The sequence below is a fragment of the Aptenodytes patagonicus genome, chromosome Z (assembly GCF_965638725.1).
Source record: "Aptenodytes patagonicus chromosome Z, bAptPat1.pri.cur, whole genome shotgun sequence".
NCBI lineage: Eukaryota > Metazoa > Chordata > Aves > Sphenisciformes > Spheniscidae > Aptenodytes > Aptenodytes patagonicus.
The window spans coordinates 47,409,465-47,433,934 of NC_134982.1; the positions used below are offsets into that span (position 1 = coordinate 47,409,465).

The 24,470-nt window shown below is 40.7% G+C and overlaps 1 protein-coding gene across 3 annotated transcripts in view; it reads right to left on the reverse strand.

The window, feature by feature from the left end:
* Nucleotides 1–24,470, reverse strand: part of PTCH1 (patched 1) — a 74,689-nt gene that overhangs the window by 30,811 nt on the left and 19,408 nt on the right. For all 3 annotated transcript variants that reach the window (XM_076362114.1, XM_076362113.1, XM_076362115.1), the window contains exons 3-12: nucleotides 13,685–13,874; nucleotides 12,344–12,413; nucleotides 12,140–12,231; nucleotides 10,513–10,711; nucleotides 9,732–9,853; nucleotides 8,275–8,422; nucleotides 7,347–7,478; nucleotides 6,908–7,063; nucleotides 6,182–6,280; nucleotides 4,738–4,863 (exon numbers count right to left, since the gene is read on the reverse strand). In XM_076362114.1, coding sequence (XP_076218229.1) covers nucleotides 4,738–4,863; nucleotides 6,182–6,280; nucleotides 6,908–7,063; nucleotides 7,347–7,478; nucleotides 8,275–8,422; nucleotides 9,732–9,853; nucleotides 10,513–10,711; nucleotides 12,140–12,231; nucleotides 12,344–12,413; nucleotides 13,685–13,874 — 1,334 coding nt within the window. The remainder of the gene's footprint in view (nucleotides 1–4,737; nucleotides 4,864–6,181; nucleotides 6,281–6,907; nucleotides 7,064–7,346; nucleotides 7,479–8,274; nucleotides 8,423–9,731; nucleotides 9,854–10,512; nucleotides 10,712–12,139; nucleotides 12,232–12,343; nucleotides 12,414–13,684; nucleotides 13,875–24,470) is intronic.

Below are 24,470 nucleotides of genomic sequence, written 5' to 3' on the forward strand. Positions count from 1 at the left end.
ACACATAGTAAATCTGCCTATTAACATGGCATCTCTTTTTAGAACAACTAGATTTTCCATTGTGCCAGCCCGGTGTTTATGTACTAACCCTGCAAGTAAAATATTTTTAAACAATCCTCTCTGCTCTGATTTGTACTTAAATAGATTCCTAGAGCTTAACACCACACTTCCTATACATTGCACGCTGTCCCTCCCTCACCCACCTCCCCAGCATTTCAAGAATGTAAGAGTTCTCAGTTTTCACAGTTAAAACCAGAAAATATTATTCTTCTTTCAATTCTAATTTGTCGTACCATCAAAAAACACCCTGTGACTTGAAGAGGAGAGGGAAGGAAGAACTGTTGAGGGGTGACTCAATCTCCGACCTGATGCATCGGCCACCGCTTCCCCTCCCAATACCATTTAGACATCTGGTGGCTGGGAACGGGAACGTATGAGAAACGTGATCATGGCAATACCCACAATCTGTAACAACTACGTTGACTGGAAAAGCACCAACAAAAAACTGTGGCAGCAGAGCTTCCAGAGTACAGGCAATCTCTTAGCAGCACCCAAGCTGAGAGCATGCTTAGGATTTTTGGGGACAGGGCATCTTCTCTCACCCCTTCAGAGACGAATGGTCAAATGGGAGAGGAAAGGGCCTCAGACCTTTTCCTTGAGAAATCAACAAAGATAAGATTAGTCCTAGAAGGGATAAAATGGGGCCTACTCAAGGGTGTAAAATGAAGGCATTCAGTGAAATGAGATCAGAGAGTAGTAAAAAAATTCCATTAGTCAGAAAAAAATGTTGGTCACTTTCTGAGAAACATGCTCCCCTTTTTTGCATCTTTTCATAATGCACAGCCTAAAAATATTATTGCTGCCGCAACTGTTAATGGAGACGGAAGAATGGCAGTCTGTGCTGGAGGCAGCAAGGGAGACGCGAGCCAGGCTGGTAGGCTGGGGCCCCGCCGAAGGTATGTGCTGCTATGTGCCATTCCTGGCAGCCCACCCAAGGAGAACGGGCCTGCTGTATAGCCAGAGGTGATGAACAGACAAGGAGGTCTGTCAGGGAAACTTCCACCCTACTGCTGCCTATCTGCAACTCCCTCCTGACAGCATACAGCCTCGGATCCCCCCTTGCCCTCCCGCCCCTTTTCCCTGAGGCTTTAATTTTGCTTGTTAAATTCTCCTGTCAGGAGCAGGGAAAGGTAAATGACGTGGGTAAAAGGAGGGGGACAAACCACTTCAGCGGAGTAAGATAACTGAATGAGCTTAAAAACTTACGTTCTTTCTCTCCACAAACCCACCACCACCACCTGGTAATGCACTTTTACATTTAGGAAAAAAACTTGTCATTCTCACAGTGAGGGAAAAAGTTACTGCTAAAGACTTATTGGGAAAAGTTCCACCCCTGCTCATTAGTGAATCCACACCACTCCTCTGCTGTTAGGGGAGGAAGTTTCTGGTGTGAGGAAGAAGAGGTAGATGAATTTTTGTGAAGCTGTACCTTCTCTTTCCTGGGCAGAATTTATTCCATAATAGTGTCCGAATACTCTGTCTGAGGAAAGAATTCAGTCCAGCAGTAGTTACCCTCTGCCTTGCCTTCCTTCATTTATACTCAAAACAAAGGGCTATGTTTAAGACATTCCTACTGTAAACTTCAAAAACTTTCAGTGGATTTCTCTGATAACCTCTCCTCTGCCACAGTTTTAAGAAATGAAACACATCTGAAAACTCAGGACCTACTCCTTCAAAGTCCTGTGCGCTCTTACAGGTGACTCTCGTGACTGAGTATTTGGGACATGTTCAGAATCTCAAAGCCCTAAAACTGCTTAAATAAGGGGCTAATAAGATCAACAAATGAAAAAAATTAATATGGTGAAAAAGCTGAAACAGTCCCTATCTGCATAATGGGATTAATTTTAAAAATCTCACTTTCAAAAGGACTGATTTCCACTTTTTAAAACTCGGCAAGAAGTAACCCTAGCAAGCTCCTAAGACAGCATCAGACTTGCAGTGTTTGAGTTCCATAAAGTAAATGAACAACTCAGAGGTATCAATGAACTGCTTCAGCTGGCAGAACAGAAGCTAAGAAAGAAGAAAGCATTGATATGCAAAATGTTGAGTTTCTAACTAAAAGTTGGGCTTGCAGACACAGGAAACGATTTACTCTCCCTCAGCAGCTGGGTTATTTTACAGATACTGGGCCTCAAAAGTTATGGAAACTTTGACAATTATCTTGCAATGTCTTAAGAAAAGTGAATGAAGAGCAAAACAAGGTCAAGAGCAATCCTTTTTTTAAGCCCATCTGTTAAAAATTCACTATCTAGATGAGAAGAAGGCAGCATCTGTGAAAAGTAAATGCAGTATTTCATTGCTTTCTAAGTCTTGCTAGGAAGCTATCAAAGACGGCGAGGACTTCTTGTTTAAACAAGCCTGAGTAAGAGGGAGAGGGAGGAAGAAGACTGTAAATAAAGAAATCCATATATAAATACAGACCACCCACCAAAATCTGCCATGGTTATCTGATTCTGAATGTTGTGATTAATGTAGCACCTGATTTTGATTTTACCTGGTGAAGCTAGGCAAAGCAAGTAATAGATGTTCCTTTCTAACAACAAAGGATGTTATTTTAGTGGTTCCTAACTTATATACATATCAGTTATATATATTGCTCTAGCACAAATAAATCCTCATTACAGCTTTCCAGCTGCCTTTTTTTTGCACATTTTTCCATCTCTTATATACATATAAGGGGTTACTATGTGCAAGCAAAGACAAATTACAGATGCATGTGAGAAAAGATTGAGCAACTTAAACATTAATTTCTGGACACCCAAACATTCCTACACATAGATTCCATATTAATCACTGCCTTAAAAAGGACTTTGATTGTGATGTTTTTATTCTGAATAATATCAACCTGTTCATACATGAATATGGTGAAATCTTACTGGAAACTTTTTGTTTGTCATTTTGCTATGCAGACTTCATTTTCTGAACTTTCAGTGACTCAGTCTATAGCGTGGAAGCAAGCAAAAATAAAAGACTTTAGGAAAGGTATATTTAACTTATACTCAGATTACAGTAACAATTACAGCTGCTGCCTCCACATATGTTCCAAAGGCAACCTGTCATGTTCTGATGTGAAGAGTGAGAACAGAGAAAGGCTGAGCAAAATTTGATCAGATAAGAAAGAATTAATTTTAGTGGCTCCCACTCAACAGCTTAGCAGTGCGATTAGGACAAAATAGCCCATCTCTGTTGAGTACTTCTTATGAGATGCGTTTAGGCTGACGTAACTTTTGTAAAGCACAGGTACTACAAAGCCTGGCAAAACAAGCCTTGTCCTCTGATTCCTAGTGAAGATCTCCAGTATCCTGTTAGCTGCTTAACGTACATGTTGAATATTTGAAATTGCGCCACAGATTTAGGAGACATAAGTAACTTCTCCCAACAGAAGGAGTATTACACTTCAAAAACCATTTCACACATTGACATTGGTCTTTGCCATAAAATAAAACAATTCACTGTCACGTCACCTGTAAGAAGAGACATCTAGGTTTTGGGAAATCAGTAGAGCTAAATACTGCTAACCATTCAGGACTAAGGATCTAGTTTTAGTTGCCACAGACATCTGCTAAACAATGCAGAAAACTAATGAGGCCTTTACTTTCTCTGTTATTCACTACCAAATTCCCTATTGAGAAGGAAATGGTAAACAAATTATTTATGCTTATTGGTAACATAACTGTAATCGCAAACAGTTTACCATTTTACAGCTTAATGCAGGCCTACTTAAATCTCTGGAAACAGCAATAATTGCCACAAGTATTAAGAAAAATTGCAGCCCTTGCTTCCTCTGGGTAGCCAAGGGCTCAAGGAGAATGAAAAATGATTGGAGCACCAGGCTACAGCAGAAGAAAAATAACTACTGAAAAAGTACAGTTTGCCTGCTCTGCACCAAGGTCACGCAGTGCTATAAATTGCTTGTCTATTAAAGCAGTGTCAGGGAAGAAATTCCCAGAGCTTTCTTCAAAGAGCCCTTGCTTTTGGAAGAAAGCTTTCTCTAGCATCCTTAATATTTCATATTCCTGAAGGTATATTATCACAAACAAATACAAGAAGACAAAGAGAGAAAGGGAGAGCGAGCGATACGTGGTTCAGCACACAAAATTCACATTTTCTCTCAAAGCAGTTGGAACGTAAAATTCTTGATGTTTTCTCCAAGTTTGCTAAAATTACATTGGGAGCAAGGCCGTACGAACTGCTGCAGTAATAATTAACATGACAAATGCATATTCACTGCTGTCATTGCACTTTGGTTACAGTTTTTAAGAGCAGCAAACTGGACAAACGTGAATGAAAGGATTAAACTCCTACTGAGGAATGTTACAGTACACACAACAGTACAGTCTACTCCTCTTGAGAATGCAAATCTTTCTGGAGACTTGTTTCTGCTTAGTTGCATACATCTTGGTTTTTGCACTCAACCCAGCTGTGATGGGGCAGGGTATTCTTTCACCTGCTAACAGGATGCGAGAGACTCCAGGCATGAGAAACGGGAGGAGCCGAATCAAGGGCAGACAGCAGTTGTTATTACCCAGATCCACAGTAAACAGTGATCACGTACTGGTTCAGTGAACTGCAGCAGCACTGAACACTACCACTTAACACTACCACTAACAGGTATCATCACTGGCCTTCCATGATGGGACTACGCATAAGAGCTAACAAAATAGCATATAAACTTACTTGGAGTGAAAATGCTCGTAAAGCAGGAATAGGGATTAAGGCAGCCATAAAGAAAGCAGTAACATTGCTGATAGATGTAAGGGCTACACTTGCTCCTGTTCGCTTCAAACATTCACCTGTTCTGTCCTGCAAAACAAATGACGTATCTTAAAAGTCAAGTGAATAAGGTGACGTCCTGCAAATGAAGGGGTCATCCTACAGATACTATACAGTAACAGTGAAAAATTATTACAATGAAATTCTGAATATAAGTGTGCATTTGAGAGTATGTGAGAATAAACAACATACTAAGTGCATTGTTCAGGAGAAAAGCAGATGACACACGAAGTGCTCATGGTTTTTGCGGGTACAGAACTTTATCAAAGTTCTAGTGATTCTAGCTTCAGAACACAAAACTAAACGAGTACTGACATCGTATCAACTACGTCTGTAGTTAAGTAGGATATATTTTCTACCAGTGGAGTCACTTGGTGTTCTCCTTTTTCAGACAAAATAAGCATGTATTAACAGCACAGAGGCATAACATAGCTACACATCTTGAAGTATGTAACAAAACAGAAAAACCCAAAATCCAGGGACCACACACAAAAAACAGAGAAATCAAGATAAAGACATGACACTTTCCCAACCCAACAGGCTATTTTGAAGCATGGAGGTTATAGTAGAGTGAGGTTGTAGTGTCAGCATGCCAAACCAGCTGGAAAGAGCACATGGGAGACACTGCTTGTAAAAAACAGAATGGGCAAATATACATTGCTTTTAAATGGTTGGTACTTTGGATATGAAACTTTGGACCCAGGGTAAAAAAGTCAATAAAAGGAAAGGATCATCAAAGTGACATCTTAGATTTCATAACATTGATACGTTATGCTTTGAAATGTTATGGTCAATTATAAACATCAGAAAAGAAAAACAGAGAAAAATATACAAAATAACTCAAATTTAAGGCCACAACAAATAAGTAAAAGTAACAGTTGATACAAAGAAAAAGAAATGTTTATTTTCTAAGCTGTCCTCCTTCTCTTTCTTTTCACCTTAACGTTTTTGTGTTCTGCCATTAAAAGCATTCTATCATTTAATTGTCAGACTTGTATTTGAGTTTGTTCCTAAATTTGCATTGACTTTCACTGAAATTTTGGGCAGAGTTTGGATTATGTAAATTAGCCTTTATATGACAGCTATAAATTAAATTTTCAAGACAAAATAAATCTAAGACACTATTAAAAAAAAAAAAAAAGAATGTGAACATTCCAAAACATTCCAGGATCACACGAATTGCCATCATTTCTTATTTTGACAGAAATAAGAATTTCTAGACCCTAGGAAAAGCTATTGAGAAAAAACCTGGGGTTTTTAATCACTACTAATTAATTCTGGATACAGTTATCTTTTCCTATACAAAGCCTTTTGTTTTATCTTACCCCAAATCCCCATTTATTATTACCTCGAATGGAATTCTCTTATTCTGCCCTGTTTCGCTAAATGCATGTGCCAGAAGGAAAACATCGTCTACACCAACTCCAAGAGCAAGAAAAGGCAAAACCTTGGGGGAGAAACAAAACAAACAAAACCCAAGAAGGTTGTTTTATGATCTGCCATGCAGCTAGCCATTAAATGGCTAATTAAAGCAACTTTTACATTACACTGTACACAAATCCAAGGGTAAAATGAAAATCAAAAGGATGCAATACAGCTATTAACTTTTATTCTGGAATACTGCTGAGGAACTTGCAGCATACCATTTACAGGTACAAAATCCCACCAAAAGTAGTTCAAGTTTTGGGTAGACAAAGAATATCTGATAATAATTCAAGTTATATTCAAAATATTCTCAGAATTTGAACATCCTGATATATTCAGATGTAAAGACAAAACCTGCAGCTTCTTATGTACAACTGGATGCCCCCACTCGTATTGGGACACAGAAAAATCAAATAACCCAGAATCTAGTAATTATACAAACTACACGATACCTGCCTTTTTCTTTAATATCATTTGGAAGCATGATCACTTAATTTCTCACAGCATAAGCTATGAGATAGGAAAAAGGCACAAGTAAGAATCTAGAGCCAAAATCCTTTTGCAGCTTTTTTCCCCTCAAAGATTCAGTTGTGTTCGTTTACTAACAGAGTACTTGTAATTTAACAGCAGACTTGTGTCTCCTAAATACCTGAGTTGTGGCAGCATTAAAGGAAATTCCAATCAATGAGCACAGGCCCAATCCTGCAGCCACTGAGAGTGCAACCAACAAGACTCCTGCCAGCCCCACGGCACCCTGAGACTTGGCACAGTCCCACCGCAGCATTGTTAAACAGGCGTAGGCAAGCTAAAGCAAGGGGGGGGGGGGGGGGGGGGGAGAGAAGGAGTTGGGGGGGAAAAAGCAAAATATTAGAATGGATCCTTCTCTAACAGCTATCTCTCCCCACCCAAAATACACATCCTTACAAACACTTTTAAGCAGAATAGACACATCACAGATGTTACACAGAGGATCAGGTGACAAGCCTGAGGCAAAAGTTTACAAACTGGACTACTGACAGGTAACAATAAAGCAGATATTTAAGCCCTGCTCTACTACCAGAGAAAATTAAATAAATTTATTTTATTACCATTAATAAGTAGCCACTAGCTACTCTGATAACACTGACATCAGAAAATGACTTTAGGATGTCATCCAAGGTGGTCGTAGTAAAGGAAAGCACCTTCTGAGTAGAATTTTGTGCAACACTTTGATGAACAACCTATGAAAAGAAAAATAAAACTTGGTATGACTAAAGAAAAAATTCATTACCATCTTCTACAGCGCACATCTGAAATCAACTGCTTTTGCCTTAACGTTCCCGTGAAAGCCCACACCCTACACAGAGATTATGCTGATGCTACACAAATGTGTTTGGTAATTATTTCTTGCAAGCTACTGATTATCAGACAAGAATTTGCATCCTTCAGGAAAGGCTACTGCATTCCCAGCCCATTCCAAACATTTAACTTGAATCCTCTTCCCGTAACTCCACCATAGATTTGCTGCAGTACGAGTTTTGCCTTTAACTCAAGGCCAGTGATCTCTTCAGGGTGCTCCTCTTTCCCCCCTGCCTGGCTGTTCGCAGAGGTCAGAAGCAGCGCAGCAGAGGTCAGAGCTTGGGACACAGGGGCCAGGCACTGTCACATAGCCTCCCCGCCCAGGCTGCGCTGGGAGAGCAGCCCATGGCTGGCTAATGTTTTCCAGACACCTTTAGAATAACCACACCAACCAAAAGCTTTTAAATTCCAGCTAGCTCTTCGGTTCCTTCTCGGCCCCAGCAAAGCAAAAATGTCCCAGACAGCAAAGAGCAAAACCTTCATGGCTTCTCATACGTGAATAACCAAGCAGCTTCTTAATTGGAAAAAAAAAAAAAAAATCGGCTTAAAAACTGGGAGGCAATGACTCAGTTCTGGTTTAAGCATCTTCCTTGAAGACATACTGTAAAAAGCCGTGACAGAAGGCAGTGGATCTCAGCAGGACTTTATAGATTGATATCTAGGTTATTTTCATTTTACCTCAACATACATCCTCTGCCAGGCTTCCAGAATTGCTGCTGCCTTATCCTCGTTCCAGTTGATATGTGAAACATATTCATATCCCTTGAAGTGCTCATACATTTGCTTAGGAGTCATTAACTGAAACATGGTTTGCAAAGCCTGGGCACTGTGACGTGGAGAGAAGGGAGAGGAGGAAGAGGCATAAAATGAGCATTTTCAGGAAATTATTTTCATGGCATCAAGTCCCAAATGAGACCCTAACGGGAGCTTGCAAGAGTTCTTGATTTTATAGGGCACATGTTCGTATTAAAATTGAAGAGAGTATAATTATTCTACAGTGTATCTGGTGCAGCTGTACTGGTCTATGCAGTATTGAGGCTAAATCTGGTTTCACTGAAGTTAATGAGAGTTTTGCCATTATTTTCAATAGGATCAGTTTCAGGAACAAAGAATATAACCCTACAAATCAGTTATAAAGATCATGATTGATAGACAGATTACTGTGAGGGTGCCACAGGAACAGTTATTTCTACGAGATCTTGTAAATGCTGTTGGCAATTTGTCATTTGAAGACCTTGGTCTTTTTCATCCCTTGGAGAGAAATGCCAGATTAAACTCCCGGTGCCTGACAAGCTGCGAGGAATACACAATGGCAATAACGATCCATCCTGAATTTCCACAGTATGCAACTGTATCCAACAATTTTAGAAGCTTAAAGAACTATTTTATTTTTCACTAAAAATATATTCTTTGGCTACTTGTTGAAAGACTTATCAGTGTTTAGTGTGAACGTAAAAAACGTCAAAATTCATAGTAAAAGTTCTAGTAAAAGTTCTCGGTATTAAATATGGAAGAATTATGCTTCACTTAGTTCAGTATAGACTACATTTTTCAGAACAGTTCTATTTCACAGGTTTTTCCCCCACTGAAGTCCAGTGTTCCAAGAATTCTTCAAGAAGTCTGAAACAAAGGAGTTTGTTTTATCACTCAAAACTGTATTCAAGATGTAGGGACACAGAAATAGACTCTTCTCTATATTGATCCTGAACAAAAAGTTCAGTGTAGATTTTGGAATTCTGAGAGAAGTCAAATGAATGAGCACATTATCCAAATTTTTTTTTTCCCTTTTTCCTTTGATCGTATTTCAAAACATGATCAAAGGTGTGCAGTGCTTTAAACACTGTTCAGTGCTTTACATACACATTCTAAACAACAAAGTTGCCAGGAAAAGCTTGCTTTCTGAGCAACGTACACTATCATTCTGAGGTTAGAAGCAGGAAGCAATGATGCCTCCTTAAATTTAAACAACTGCCTAATCACTCTTTTAAATTCTCTTTTCTTGAGGCATGTCCTCCTAAACTGGGATTCATAATACACATGAAGGGCAGCAGATTTTGCATGATCCTCCCGCTGTTCCCCAAAAAACAAACTCTAACAAAGAAAAACTTTGAAGTTTTCTTTAAACATTTGTTTACCTGACAAGTTTACCAGAACTGTTCTTGACTGTACCACCTATAATCAACTCCTCCTGCCAATGCATGTATTTTCTTGACAGTCCATAGCATCCACCACTCAAAACAAGGGCTACATCAAGAGGCTAGAAAAAGTTATAAAGAAGCAATTAATAAGTTTCATAACTTTAGACAAACTCACACCCTAATTCAACACCCAGTGTACTAGAATAACGGATATTAAAGACAATCTAGGAGGTCTACAAAGAGAAATGTGTTCAACAAATCAAGTTGAACAAATGAGCCAGATACTTGTTGACCAGATGGCAATTTCTCCAAAGCCTGATGTGATTGATAAAGGGATATATAAAATTGGGGCCCATGATTTCAAATTCTTCACAAAAATCAACAAAACTGGCGCTACTGGAAGGAAGGCTTTGCTGCGTGGTGTGAGTGTCCAGCAGCAGCTGTATTCCAGCAGTGGCTGTGTCTGTCTGAAGCATCAGGTTTGCTGAAATGCCGCATCACTGCATTGCCACAGCCAGCCAGTAGCTGCAACTGTACTCTCACTCTAAATATGTGGGATTAAGCATGGCATCACAGAATGAGGGGAAGTTCGTGACTGTGGGCTAACAGCATACAGCAAATAACAGGAACAGAAAAATGACATCACTCAAGAATTCATTATTAATTATACAAACTAATTATTGCTTGGAAGAAAATGGTACCACCTTCTCTCCTCTCTGGCCTCCCCCCCAACCCCGGCCTCCCTTGAAAAGATATGCACAAGGACAAGCAAACCTACTTTGGTGGAATTTTTATTGGGAGCTGTGATTGGGCAATCAGGATCAGCAGGATTCAGGCAGGGTCGATCCATATAACCATGACCAACCTCCGCTTTATTCAGCATTTCTTCCCAGCTCTCCACTTGGTAGTTTATTTTCTTTAACTCTTCCAAGAATTCTAAGGGGTCAAAGTTGATCCACTGCAAAGGAGGCTTCCCTCTGCAAGAGAAATCAGCAGAAAATGATACACACAAAAAAGACAAAAGAAGTACTGAAGCAAACATACTTTTAAAATTCGTATTTGCACAAATAATTGAGTTATTTTCTGTTACAAGTTAAAACCTTTTCTGGTAAGGTTGTTTCATAAAATGTAAGGCACATTTTAATTAGATTTGCTTATGTACTTTTCTTGCAGCCCAGTTGTAATTTTAACAAAAATACTCAGTTCTTACAAAGTTATTGTATAAAACAGAATAGTCACAGGTTAAAAATACGTCAATTTACAAGCAAAGCAAAACAAATCATCAAGCACCTGAATAACAAAAAAGTAGCCAACTGCTGCTTCAAAGAATTAGGGGGGGAGGGGAGAGGGAAAGAAGAGAGAGGGCTGAGGAAAGAGAAAGCCTTTCTCATAGTATCAGATTACTTCTTGCTAGTCTAATAATCATCTTGCAAATGTAATCCATCAATATAGCTGATCTTTGTTTATCTATAACAATACTGCGTTCCTTCAAATGCCCTGGCAGCTTGACTATCAACCATCAAGCTTTCCTGCTACCATGGCTGTCACCGCTATCACCGTCACGTCTCCCACCCCCCACTTCTGAATTTGTGATGTTGACAGACTAGAAAAGCTTTTGGCTGCCTTATTCTGTGGTTCAAACCACACTGTATCTGCTTAACCAGGCTTAAGTCATTATTCCGAATCTCCCAACCAGAAAACACAAACCCCCTTATTTCCCCATCTAAAACTGTACACTAAAGGTTAGGAGATGGCCATTGCAAATTGTTTTTACAGAGACATGCAAACCAGGACAGAAACAATAACTCAAATGCTAACTCTTGCATAATTAACAGAAAATGCCTGCACAGATTAACAATTAACTCTTTAAAGGATTCAGGGCATATAATATCACACTTGTAAATTGTGAGAAACCACCCATAAAAGATACTATATGGTTTCTTTAACGATTTCATAAGCAAAGGATTTGTTCTTTATTCCTCAGGAAGACTTGAGATTTAACCCATGACATTTTCTTAGGAATAAAGTTCCCAGCCAATCAATATTTTTGTATTTTATGGAAAAACAAACAAACCCACTAAAAAAAGTTTATTTCAGGGGCAAAAAAAGGCATAAAATTCTTAAAGCTTGAATTCAGAACTTACATTTTATTTTGCATGCTAGCAGAACGGGAAAAATAACATAGGATTTAAATCAATGCCTACAAATCATCTCTTAGAAACAGGAGAATCTTTGTTCAATGGAAAAAAAATCCCTGCATATTTACTGTAGAGACACTACACTTTCTCTTTTATTTTTCTGTTAAACCAGAATCTGAACAAACAGTGGGAATGCAACTGAAAAATCATACACACTTATACAATTAAAATCAGTCAGACCAGAAAGTTATAAAAAACCATGCTTACAACAGATAGGCAGTTCCTGACTGTAGCTTTGCTCCCTCCCAGAAGCAGTCCAAAGGAGTGATAATTAAGCAAGGATAAAGATATTCTATAATCTGTCAAAATCAGAACAGGGAGAAACACGGTTATACCAGAATATAATCAAAGCAGCACAAGCTGAATCATGAGAATACACAAATCTTATAACTAAATGCCTGCTACACATACCTGGTCCATGTAACCTGCTTCTGTGATGAGTTCTCCTGATTTATAACACAAATGTTCCAATTTCCACTGTCTAAGAAATATAAAGAACAATTTTTTTTGCACAATTACTGAAAAGTTATTTTTAAAATGTAAGACATTTAAAATTGCAACTCGTATTGGCCTCAAGCAGCAAGTCATTGAGAAAGGCAAATATTATTCAGCAGATATACTACACCTCACAAAAAAAGCAAAGGCCTTTCTTTTTGTAGTTACAAACGAGGCATTTGTTTCAGTTATTCTCACATTCTCTGTAAAACTCATTAAAAATAATGGAGCTGCTTTTGGATGAACAGGCTAGTCAACACATGTTAAAGGGACAGAAATCCATCTTTGTATAAATGAGACCGCTTGTGACTTAAGATATCACTCAGTGACACAAGTGAGAGAGAAGTGAGCTCCAGCTCAGAGGACTAGAATATTCCCAGCTGACCAACACATGCAGGAGAAAAGAAAATTAGGATTTCTGCCTTCCTTTTTCAGCTATATTACAACTTCCACGACTTCTAATGCTTTAGACAAAGCAGGAGCTGGGTAGAAGATAATTGGAGCCTCAGCATTAGTTCACTGAGGCATCAGTTGAATGTGCTGAAAAGATGTGCTGAAAGACACAGGGCTTCATGCCTCGCAGGCACCACCCCTAGGCACATCATCATGTAAGTAGTAACCCTGGAGGAACCACTTTTCAGGGAGACACCTCACTAGCCCAAAGCTGGTACCTTCCTAAGGTGCACCTTTATTATTTTTTTGTTGGACAGCACACAACTCCCAACCTTCAGTATGTGCACACAGACACTCTGAAGGCCACCTCTATGATTCTATTATATCTATGTTATCAAACAGTTATTATTCCATCCACTGCCATTTCCCACATGCCTGCATTTCCCTTTGTATCCAGACTATTGGAAGCATAGTAACCTGTACCGCTGTTCACAGTCATTATGTACCTCATGATGGTGTCAGTGAGTGAATTTAACTCTAATACGAAAGGATTTTCAATATTAGGAATCCCATCCATAAGGTCCTACGTTTAAGAGCACAGACATCACTCCTTTACCAAGACAAATGCTGGATACTGTAGCACTGCTCATAGGGGTACACTCTCGGAATGTCTTCCAACACCGCTTGCCCCATCTTATTTGTTATGAGCCAACTTGTCACTGCTATCATCAAGTATCAGAAACCAGTGACATTCACAATGGAAAGGCTCTGAAGTGCCAACCATTTAAAAACATATGGAGGGAAGCACGTGCCCACTTTTTAGCTGTTACAGATGATCAAGAAAACTTCTGCTTTTCCCCTTACCTGTTGTACATATAGACATGTACTCTGCTGGCCTGAAGCGCAGAGTCAAGGTGCTGTCGGAGTGCTTCTGTTGTTAGTACATTAGCACCATCTTCCTGTGGAGTCTGGATCATGAGCTGGGGGTTAAACATGGCCTCTTCTCCAATCTTCTGCCGTGTGTAATTTAACTCCCGACTCACTCGTCCACCAACTGATGGATAAATATCAACAGTTTTGTATTAGCCAGTAACCGCTTATTCTGGATTCACTTGATGAGCACTCTCCAACCAGAAAAACTTGACCATGTGCATGGACTATTCTGTCTCAAACTGATCACAGTGTAACTCTAAAACTAGTAACAACTTTATTTTAGTAATACTGCAACAAAAACCATATTCCTCATTAAAATACCATTGCCTCTACTGCACTAAAACATTGATGCGTAAACTGGAGCCTCAGTTTTTTTCTACATTATAACCAATATCCCATATGTAAAAATTTAAAAAAAGAAAGAAAAAAGAAAAACCTTTTCCTTGCAGACCAGACCAAATACTACGTTACAATTTCTTACACTTGTATAAACAGTCTGCTCCAATAGCACATTTCAAGATAAATGGCTTTAATTTACACTCTTCTCCTAAATAATTTGGCAAGGGCAGAAGGAGAATGTTTCTCTTCAGTTAAAAAAAGGGAGGAGGGAAAGAGTAAGTGAGCACGAGTACTTCTTTCAGCCTTAAATAAAAAAAAAATACCAAGTTCACATAAAGAGATGCAATTTTGAGTGTAGCAGAAAGGACTGTCTACAGCTAATTTACCCCAATGGTCCAGTACCTGCATAACATGCTGTGAGGCAGGAGATCATTCATGTGCAACATCTGTTTTTAAACCCACGTGAGCTGAACAGTGTGCTCCGTATTTAAACATGGTGGGGAAAAAAAAGGAACAAAAAGGCAGAGGGAGACTGCAAAGTCGACAGGCTCTAGAGGGAGCCATATTCAATTTGCCTTGCCAGAAAATATTACGTAAGAATGGAAAATTATCTTCCCTCTTACAAAAAAGCATTCAGCTAGAGTTCATATACTTTATATAACCTCCCCTGTAGCCTCTCTAGCAAACGCACGTGGGAGGCGGGGTCAATTAATTCAGCCCATTAGCTGAATCAATACCACATCCAGATGAGGAGGACAAGAATACCAGCAACATGTTGTTTCCATCCCTTACAATTTATTACCTTTATTGCTTCGCTAAGTCCAAGCTACAGACCTGGTCTAATTTGTTACATTTTTTTCAGTCCTAGTCAGCTTGGCACTGGTGATCTGAATTACTGCCAAAGTTTAGTTCTGCAACAGTGTGAACAGAAATTAGGCATGTACATCTATCTCTTCCTAGGCTGTGTAACAGAAGACTGATCTGCAACCAGTTGGCAGTGTGGGAGATGACATTCCCAAGCCTGAACAGGGACATACTTTTTCAATCACTTGGGCCCTCAACCCACCCGTAACCCCCCTGGGGCTAAAAGACCACCAGGCAAGAAGCTGGGCCCCTGCATGGATAAAGCTGTCAGAATGAGACCCTCAACAAGTAAACCATACAGTCATTCTGGCACGAAGCATTGCTTAATTTCTAGTTCAATAATTCTTTGAAGAAATAAGTGTTTCCACAACACACTCCATTTTTTCAGCCTGTCACATGTGGCATTACCTCCTTCACACCAAGTAACAGTGACCAGCTCACAGTAAGAAGAAAATAAAAATCAAAGCACAACTTCCTTACCTAGAATCCCTTTCTAACTTCTTAACATCCCTCTTACTACAGTAAGAGAACATACAATCATTGAGACTGCACATGCATGGTAACAAAAAGCTATTGTTAATTTTTATCAAGAATTAAACCCTAAAAATACTTTCACTCATCAGGCTCATGTTCATGTTCACCACTGTCTTTCTCCACCAACCAGCAGTCTGTGATACGCTAATAAATTTTGCTTCATCTTACAGGAATATGGGGTGGGGGTAAGGGAGCAGTTATCCTAATCTGTATGTCTTGGAACCAGAGCTTTCTTTTGCAGTCCTTTACACTGCAAGTGCTTCCAAAGACAAAATGTCTCTCCCCTCTTTTGTGTCTCAATGCCAGCCAAGACAATAAAGCCCCAATTTTATAAGGACTGTGGAGTCTACCATAAACTTCTACTCCTGGTACTATATTCTCTCCCATTCCACCCACACTTTCCTTTAGAATTTAACCAGGACTTGAACCAACAAATCATACTCCATGCAAGACAAAGGGCGGCATTCCTATCTCTGCTGAAAGTGACCAACTGTTTACTATCAACAGAAATGATTGCTTCCTAATCAAGGTCCTGTCAAACCACATTACCTTCACTGAACAAGGCAGATTTAGCTCATCAAACTTGCATCACACAAGTCAGTCATCAGAACAGAAGCTGTTTTTTTCCCTTTTAAGATTCAAAACAGGAATAGCAAAACCACCCAAGAAGGTGGGTGCGCGTTCCAGAACCCAGCAACAGATCTGCTCCGCGTTCTTCTTAAAGCATTACACCATTTAATTATTTCTTTGATGTGTCCATTATGTACATTTCTTCAGCCAAATAGAGTAACGATAACTCCACAGGCAAATGTAGATACTTTATACAATGTAACACTCAGGTACAAAGAAATTATAAACTTAGATTGTAGAGGAAAATTCTGCCTGCCAAAGTCAGATTATGTGAAAACATCGGGACAGACCAGAAAGAAATGGATCCATCAGTGGCCTTTCAACATAAGGCAGAAGTAATAAAGAGCAAAAGGGAAGGGGGGGGGGGGGGGGGAAAGAAAAGTTTCTGCCAGTTATGTTTTCATTTATTTTAATTGAAAGTTTGCAAAGATCACTGGAAGCTGCCGTACCCAGAGATCTTAAGCCTCCACAATCAGCTGAATATGCACTTTTTTAAAATCAAGCGCTCTTGTTGCCTTTTTTTTCCCCCCAGACTATCCACAGCTGGTGCAAAAACCTATGAGAGAAACCACTAAAAATGTCACTGAAACGCACCTGAAGCCTTTAGCCTCATTGTGCTGAAGATACGAAATACTATGCTCAACACTTGCACACTCTGCAGAAAGTAATTCCTTACACTTGTAAGAAAAAAAAATACACGCGTTATAGTCATCATAGGATTTCCATACTATAGGATGAATGATGTAATGGAAAATATGACCAGTGAACAAAATGCTGGTGTTTTGTGGTTTTCCTTTATGGACTCTGTTTTCTTATATTTGGTGACAACAACATTTTACACTCAAAATGCTACTGACTTAAATTGTATGTATGGCATACAGTACCAATACTTCCCATTTTATTCCATATCAAAGACAGACAGAACTATTTCACTTCAATATTCTGGTGACAAAATCCACACATCACCCTCCTTTTTCGATACATCAAAAGCCACTTGATGGTATTCGAGTCCTTTATTACATGATTCCTTATGATTTAGTGCCTAGATGGCTGAGTTGGTGGCAGAAATTCCCACAAGCCAAAATGCTGATTTAAATAACAGATCGGTACATTGTCTCATGGCCGGTGGTAACACAATGCAGCAGTTTGTACACTATCCTTCCATCAGTGTCATCAGATTCTGGATGTCTGCCAACTAGAAATGAGACACTATGCCATCTGTACAGTTTAGCTAACAAATTAAAAAAAGGGGGGGGGGAAATCACAACAAAGTAATAACACCAGTGTCCTGGCACCATTTCTCACTCAATATATCAGTTTCTAATTCTCAAGAATGCGTTTGAAGGCCAGTGTTCAACATGAGACAGTTTTACTGTCAGCATCTTTGTTGCTGAGTATTAGTTCTTGTTAAAAACCTGTTTTTTCCAGAGAAGAGGAAAGTATCTCCCCTTTCTGCCCCTCCCCGATATCCACAGGCTTCCCTCTTAGCTCTTTGCCAGAACACAGATCTGCCTTAAGCAAGTCAGCACCCTGTACCATGCAACACACTGCTGCTCCTCCTGAACTTCCCCACCGACTTGAACGGAAGCTGGTCAAGGTACTAAATTCGTTGCCCTTCTGAAGGGCCTGAAGAGAGCATTAACTGTCAGTATGGACACTGGGTTGCTAAGAACTATGTAAGGACCACCGTGTCTCCCTCCCCCAAGAGCAATGAACAGCTGTCAGGTGGTAACAAGTCTTAGTCATCCTTAACTTGAGGCAGACCTGAACCCATGACCTATGGGTGAAAGGCTCTAGATCCCATTACCAAGCACTGGGGTCACAGTCCCAGTGTTTCAGTCATCACACATTAAAATGCTTCGGTGCACCTTAAGCGAGAAGCACCCAGAAAAACAAAACTGCTTGCCTCTAGTGTACATTTGCACAACACTGATGCACCCTCCAATGACTTAAGAGCAAAACCGTATTTGTTTTCATTGGCACAATTTCTGACAGATTTCCTTCCACTGACTTACTAACAATTTCTAAGTTACTGGGTCATTCAGCTCTTGCGCTCATTTCCACTGCGAATGTCACTGTCTTACCTACACCTTTCTCACAATTAGCATTCAAAATTTACGTGGCATTACATTCGTATGCTTATAAAGAACCCTGGAATCCACCACCGGGAACTGTAGTCCCTTCCACACTGAGTAGTCTCAGGAGTAAGTTTGACCTCTGCTACACTAAGAGATCGATCCTAAATCAAGCCATGAGTGATAGCCAAAAATCACTGCTTGTTAACTTACTGTCCGGTTGCTCAAAAGGCATGAAATGTTTCTTTTTCAGAGTATCTTACAATGTTCCATTTCAGGTTACTGGAATGGCATCATATAGCCTGAGGGTTTGTTATTTTTTTCGGACATGAACACTATTAACCATTCAATAGTTACCTTGTACACAACTGTGCAACAAGTAGCTTACTAGAGAGCAAGCTCTCTCTAAAAAAGAACACTCCTGAGAGCCAAACACTTGGGATAAAAATGTTCACCTACCAATGTGGAGGACAGACTTTGAGAAACCAAAGCCAAGATTTCCAGAAATACCTACTAGTTTCGGAGCCTAAGTTCTTCTGTGACAAGCTTGAGGTGCATGATCGGAGCAAAATTTTCTGGAGAACCTCCCTTCTGAAGACTATGGGCCTTAAGGCATTTCCACTTGAGCATATGTCGGGGGGCAGACACACTTCTGCTTTGTCTGAGCAACACCATCTTTTTCATTTTTCCAGAACTGTAAATGTGTAGCATTAGAGCAATTCAGCGCAACCTTTTGGCAGTGACAACTCAAAGCAGCAAAATCGTACCTCTAATAGTCATGGACACCTCACACAAACAGTATTTTCATTTCATCCCTCCAGAAGATGTTGACCCTTTTTGATAAATCAGTCGTGTAGATTAGTACCCCTTACAATGCTTACATTACAGCCTGAGCAATTGCAAATTGCAGAGGTTGCCTGCATTGGCTATACTTGTTATCACCACAACAGGAACCAAAGAGAAACAGAAAATAAAAACCCTTCGTGACTCAGTAACCATGTAAAAACAAAGACTGAGAATAATATCCCAATGTGTTCACCTGAGACTCAACCTTTACCAACCAACCCAAAAAGCAGCGGTGTGCAGAGAAAGACAAGAACAGCCCAGACTTGCAAGGAGACCAGACAGCCCCCCACTACGTGATGTACTTCAGCTTGGGCAAGTGCCGGGGAAAGCTGCAGGCACCTTGCCTTCTCTCCCTTCAGCACCCTCTCCCTGCCGGGATGGAAAGGGTCTTTGTCTTCACACCTCTCTCCCTGGCATCCTACATAGCCTATCTCCCTCAACTTTGACTGCTGTTAAGGGCTTCCTTCTACTCCACTTACTCACGTAGTCCCTCCTTGTGCTGTTCCCCTGTGCATCTCTGTTACACGCGTATACAGGTGTTACTCAAAAACTACAAAATGAAACTAGTTTCAGTCCATTACAATGGTACACAGATAAGCCAGCCAACCACAGCTTTGCCTCCCTGTCCTAACTGCATACCGGGATTAGAAGTGCTCACACCTGCCACATACCAGAAGGCAGTACCTAATGACACCAATAACAATTTCTATTTTTATTGATAAAAGAGCACAGACCTCATAACAAAACATAGCAGCCAAGTACTACTCACACAGCATCGAAACCTCCTATAAAGAAACTGAGATAAAGAGCTGAAGCTCTCTGGCAGATATGGAGATTACCCTGTCTCTTACTGGGCACAGAAAAATAATGGCCTTTTGATTTAAAGCTTCCTGTTGCTCTCTAGGGAGTTCTGTCTTCACGTTCTCTCGGATGTTTGAGCTTGTCTGCGCTGCTCTTTGTCAGCAACAGAATATAGTTTTTCTGCACACAGTGTTAGTTAGCATCCTGACAGAAGAACAGAGAAGACAGCACCCTCCTCAGAATTACCATTCTCTAGGCCTGACTGGCAGAGTACAGGGGTAAAACTGTTCGCTGGGAAGAAGTGCAAAACACTTTAATTGAAATTTAAGTTTAGTCAGTACAAGGAATGGGACTGGTTGGCATGTCCACTTCTGTAAACGTTTAAAATGCTGTCTACTTGCAGAGTCAGAACTGCTGCTGGTTTACATGGTTGATCTCTGAATTTATTAACTACTGACTGTAAAACATTATCATGTATTTGACGTCTCTGATATTCTAACGATGCTAAGGATGGCTCTCGTAAGCCCATCAGGATTACATTATAAAAAAGTTTTGGCTATACACAATGATTTTTTTCTGCTCATTTATTTAACTATGCAAAATAAAGACTTCATAGGGAGTGACTGAAATTGAGCTACCAAAAAAAAATAAATCTGTTGAGAAAGGATGAGCTTACAAGAGCTAGAACACAGTGGTAAGCAATCAGCGTCTTAAAGAGATTACATGGTTGTTTAATGGGCTGTGCAACAGCTCAGTGAAAAATTATCATCTTTATCATGTAATTAGACGTGATCTATGCCAGCACTGGACAGGCAGTCAGAAATTCCATGCCGTGTCTAGGTTTTCTCGCAGGGCACTTACTCTGCTGAATACACACATCTGTGTTTGTATAGCTCACATGGACTAGCGACGGTTGTGCCTGCCCAGGTTAAGACAGCCTGCACCCTACCATCTCCCTTCCCAGCGTCCAGGTGGGCACTCCACACTTCTCCTTCTCCCCCATTATAATGTCCAACGAAAGGACAGACACCGTCTGTCTAGAATACCATCACATCCCAACGTGAAGATTTAATCGACTTCAATCTCTCTTTAGCACCACTGACTTCTAGGAAAATCTAGCAGCAACATCACCATATCAACCATTTCTGTCACACTGAGAATTAGATAACACCAGGTTCTTTGTTTTTGCTTAAAAAAGAAAAAAAAAAAAGAAAAAGCAAAGATAAAAGACTGTGGCCTACAAATGCAAAAAAGTTACAAAAAAAGCCCACAACAAAGCACTTCAAAAGGCTTCTTTTTATCTCCCAAGCCATCATATGATATGAGTTAAGTTACTCCTCACACATGCTGGGGATGACTCCAGTGTTGCTGTTACAAATTTCATTAATGCTGACATGATTATGAATAGCAAAAATAAAAACACACATCAAAGATGGCTTTTCATTCTGTCACAGTTTGACAAAGTTTAGAGCTGTGACAAGGACACAAAGCTGTCTGCATACTCAGAAAGACAGCCCAACAACAGCTGCCTCTGCTTGTAGTGGGAAACCTTCCCTGCAATTTTAGGAGCTAAAACCTTTTCTTTATAAACATCAAATAAAAGCTGATTTTACATGTATGCATCTGTATTGTTGATAGGCAGAAAAATATTATTTCTGATTGGGTAAAACAGACAGATTGCTAAAAAAAACTAGACCTTTTTAGATGCATTTCTTGCTTGGTGCCCCTCTGGGCTGAGAAACTGGAGAAGTGCAGTAAAAAACCCAAACCAAAATTAACTAATTTAACAGTACAAACTGTAAAAAAAACCCATGCAAGCAGCTTTGAAATGTACAATAATATACAAAACTGGTACATGCAATTCAAACTTTCCAATTAAACATAAAACGCAGTAGCTGCTTACTGAGCTGCGACACATGCCCTTGGTAACAGGATATGAGCTGTTCACCTCTGGGTCACTGGTTCTAATCCAGCCAGGAACAATAGTGACCACAAGTTGTTTACCATCTGACAGCTGTTTGCTAGCTTATGTGAAATGAGTTGGTGGTCTCAGACCATTTCCTAGTGCGCAGGTGTCCGTATTATAGAAAACCACCATCACAATTGGCATCCTTGTTGACCATCCCAACAAAGAGACCGAGGAATGAATGGGCATAGAGAGCGAACTATCCTTTCTTCCAAAGACACGGTCACTTCAGGTCAGAGCTAAGCCATACCTTTTGGTGGAGAAGCCCAACTACTGAATTTTCTGGCTGAAGCAGCAAAGGAATAAAGGACTCCAGACTCTGCTTTTTTCCTAGAAATCAGGGAGATGGTCTACAGTGAGGATAGGCAGCTAATACAGATTATTGCAAGTCTCCAATAGTTTATGGTCACGTAACAGCTTACACCCACTGAGGAGCAAAGTTGAATTTTTATTTTTTGGTAATCAAGAAAACATCTGAGCACACTTTGTAACAGGCCAAAATCCTCACTTGTATGTGAAAGTAACTAAGTTTCCAGGAGTTCTGCTGCAAAGGGTATGTAAGGGGCTTCAAGGTCTAAACCTAAGGATTTCAAAACAGCTGAATATAATTGTTGTAAGTTACTTTAACTTGAATAAGAGCTTCTGCTGGGTAATATGTTAAAAACAATTTGCTGTGTTGTTCCACAGCAGTCAGCTTTCCTCTAGGCCCAACTTTTCATTTAACCTCTCAGTGCCCTTTCCTCAAATATGTAATTGTTTTCCTGTGTGGTTAAAAGAAGCATTTTTAAGTCTTTTCATCTGTACTCCCGGGATAGCACAAATTTCATCTGTACATGGAGCAGCACAAAATTTGAAGGCAGTTTTTTTAAAGGAGCAGCAAACAGCAATGAAAAAACTCTTCATCCAAAACCTTTTAGGGGATACCATATCCTAAATAGTGCTTTTAGGAGACGGCAAAACTAACATACAGAAAAATGAAAGGAATGAACATGTTATGAAACAGGGTACAGTTTCTTTCAAGTATTCCCTACCAGCTGCTTGCTGTACCATCTGTTGTTGCCTAAGCAGCTTCCTTCTGAATGGCTTTGCACTGAAGCAGAACTGCTCTCACTGTTGGACACAATCAGGTCAGGTCAGCACTCCCCCCAGCACCGAACCTGCTGCCTGTCACGGCTCCCCCCACCTCGGTATTTCTTACTGGCCACCAGCTCCCAAGACAGTGCTGCATCTGTCAGGAGGCCCATTTTTCATAGTTTGCTTGCTATTCACACGGAGCAGTAAAGAGCACATTTCATTTTGTGCAGGATGCAAAATCAGAGATTCCCGTCAGATACTCCGATAGCGGGACCATATGGCCAAGTTTATCCTGAAGCAGAAAGGGCTGGGAAAGAAAGTTAAGCAAATGACCAAACACACCCCACAACACCACCTTTATTTTCTACTTTTGGCTAGTCTGATCACGCGGGTAATCTCACCTCGCTACCGAGCCCACCAGACTGTGACAATGGTCGGCTCTCCCTTCGAAGGAGCAATTACTAGCAGCTCTCGGAACGGCGGAGACACGCCCCTGCCGCAGCCGTCGCGGGTACGCGGGCGCACGGGCGGTTTTAGGGGGCCGTGCCGTTAGCCAGCGCCACCTCAAACCCGCCCGCAGACGCCGCCGGTGCTCGCGGCGCTCTCCACCAGCGCCTTCCGCCCCTGGCCGGCACACCGGGAACCGCTTCCCTCCCTCCCTCGGCTCGCCTTCCGCGGAGCCGGCCTCGCCGCCCCCCCCGCCGAGCGCAGCGCCGCGGGCCCGTCCCTCCCCGCGCCGGCCCCTGCGCGGGTCCGCGCACAACGGCAGCCCCGGCCCCGCGGAACGGCGCGCCGCCGCGCTGATGCATTTCCAGCGCCGCTCCTTCCCGCTGCATCTGCGCCGGGAAACACACATCGCTGGGAGCCACTTTCATGATTTTGTTGCGAGCGGGATTAGCTGGATTAGGGGCTGATTCATAAGGACCCCCTGCGGCTGTGAGGAAGTTTCATCACAAGGTCAGTGTGGTGTGAACTATATTCTGTCAACACCACCACTCCTTATAGCCGACTACAAAAAATACAAAGGGGGAAAAAAATTGCAAGTGAAATATATGAATGAACAGTTTACGGCAACAAAGAGATTTACAGATTTCCCCATCAGCTGTTTAAAAAGATGTGTACCCTTCTCCGCTGTGCTCCTTTAAAACAAGAAACCTGTATCAGTCATTTTTAATTTATAAAGAATTTAGTGGTTTAGGAGGTGGGAGGAACCTGGGGAATAAGTGTAGCAACCCACACACAAAACCACAGAAGAACCTTTGGCACTTAGTCTAAAACCAGTCATGCAGCTTGAAGATTGTTGCACTGTTGAGATTTTATTACATATAATGCTGTCACCTTCAAGACTATTTAACTCCTAGCCCCCTAAGTGCAGTAAGTAACAGAGACATTAAAAAAAAAAGTGGTTGGAATGCAGAAAGGAGGAGGTGAATTAAAGTTTTTTGTTTGTTTTTGCTCCTTAAAGCATAATTACCAACCTCGTACTTCCCCCCGAAAGATTCCCCTCACCCCATCATCATGACATCGCTCAAAGACAGCAACACTTTTGTAGCCGGCATGATACAAAATAAAATCTATAGTGAAAGAG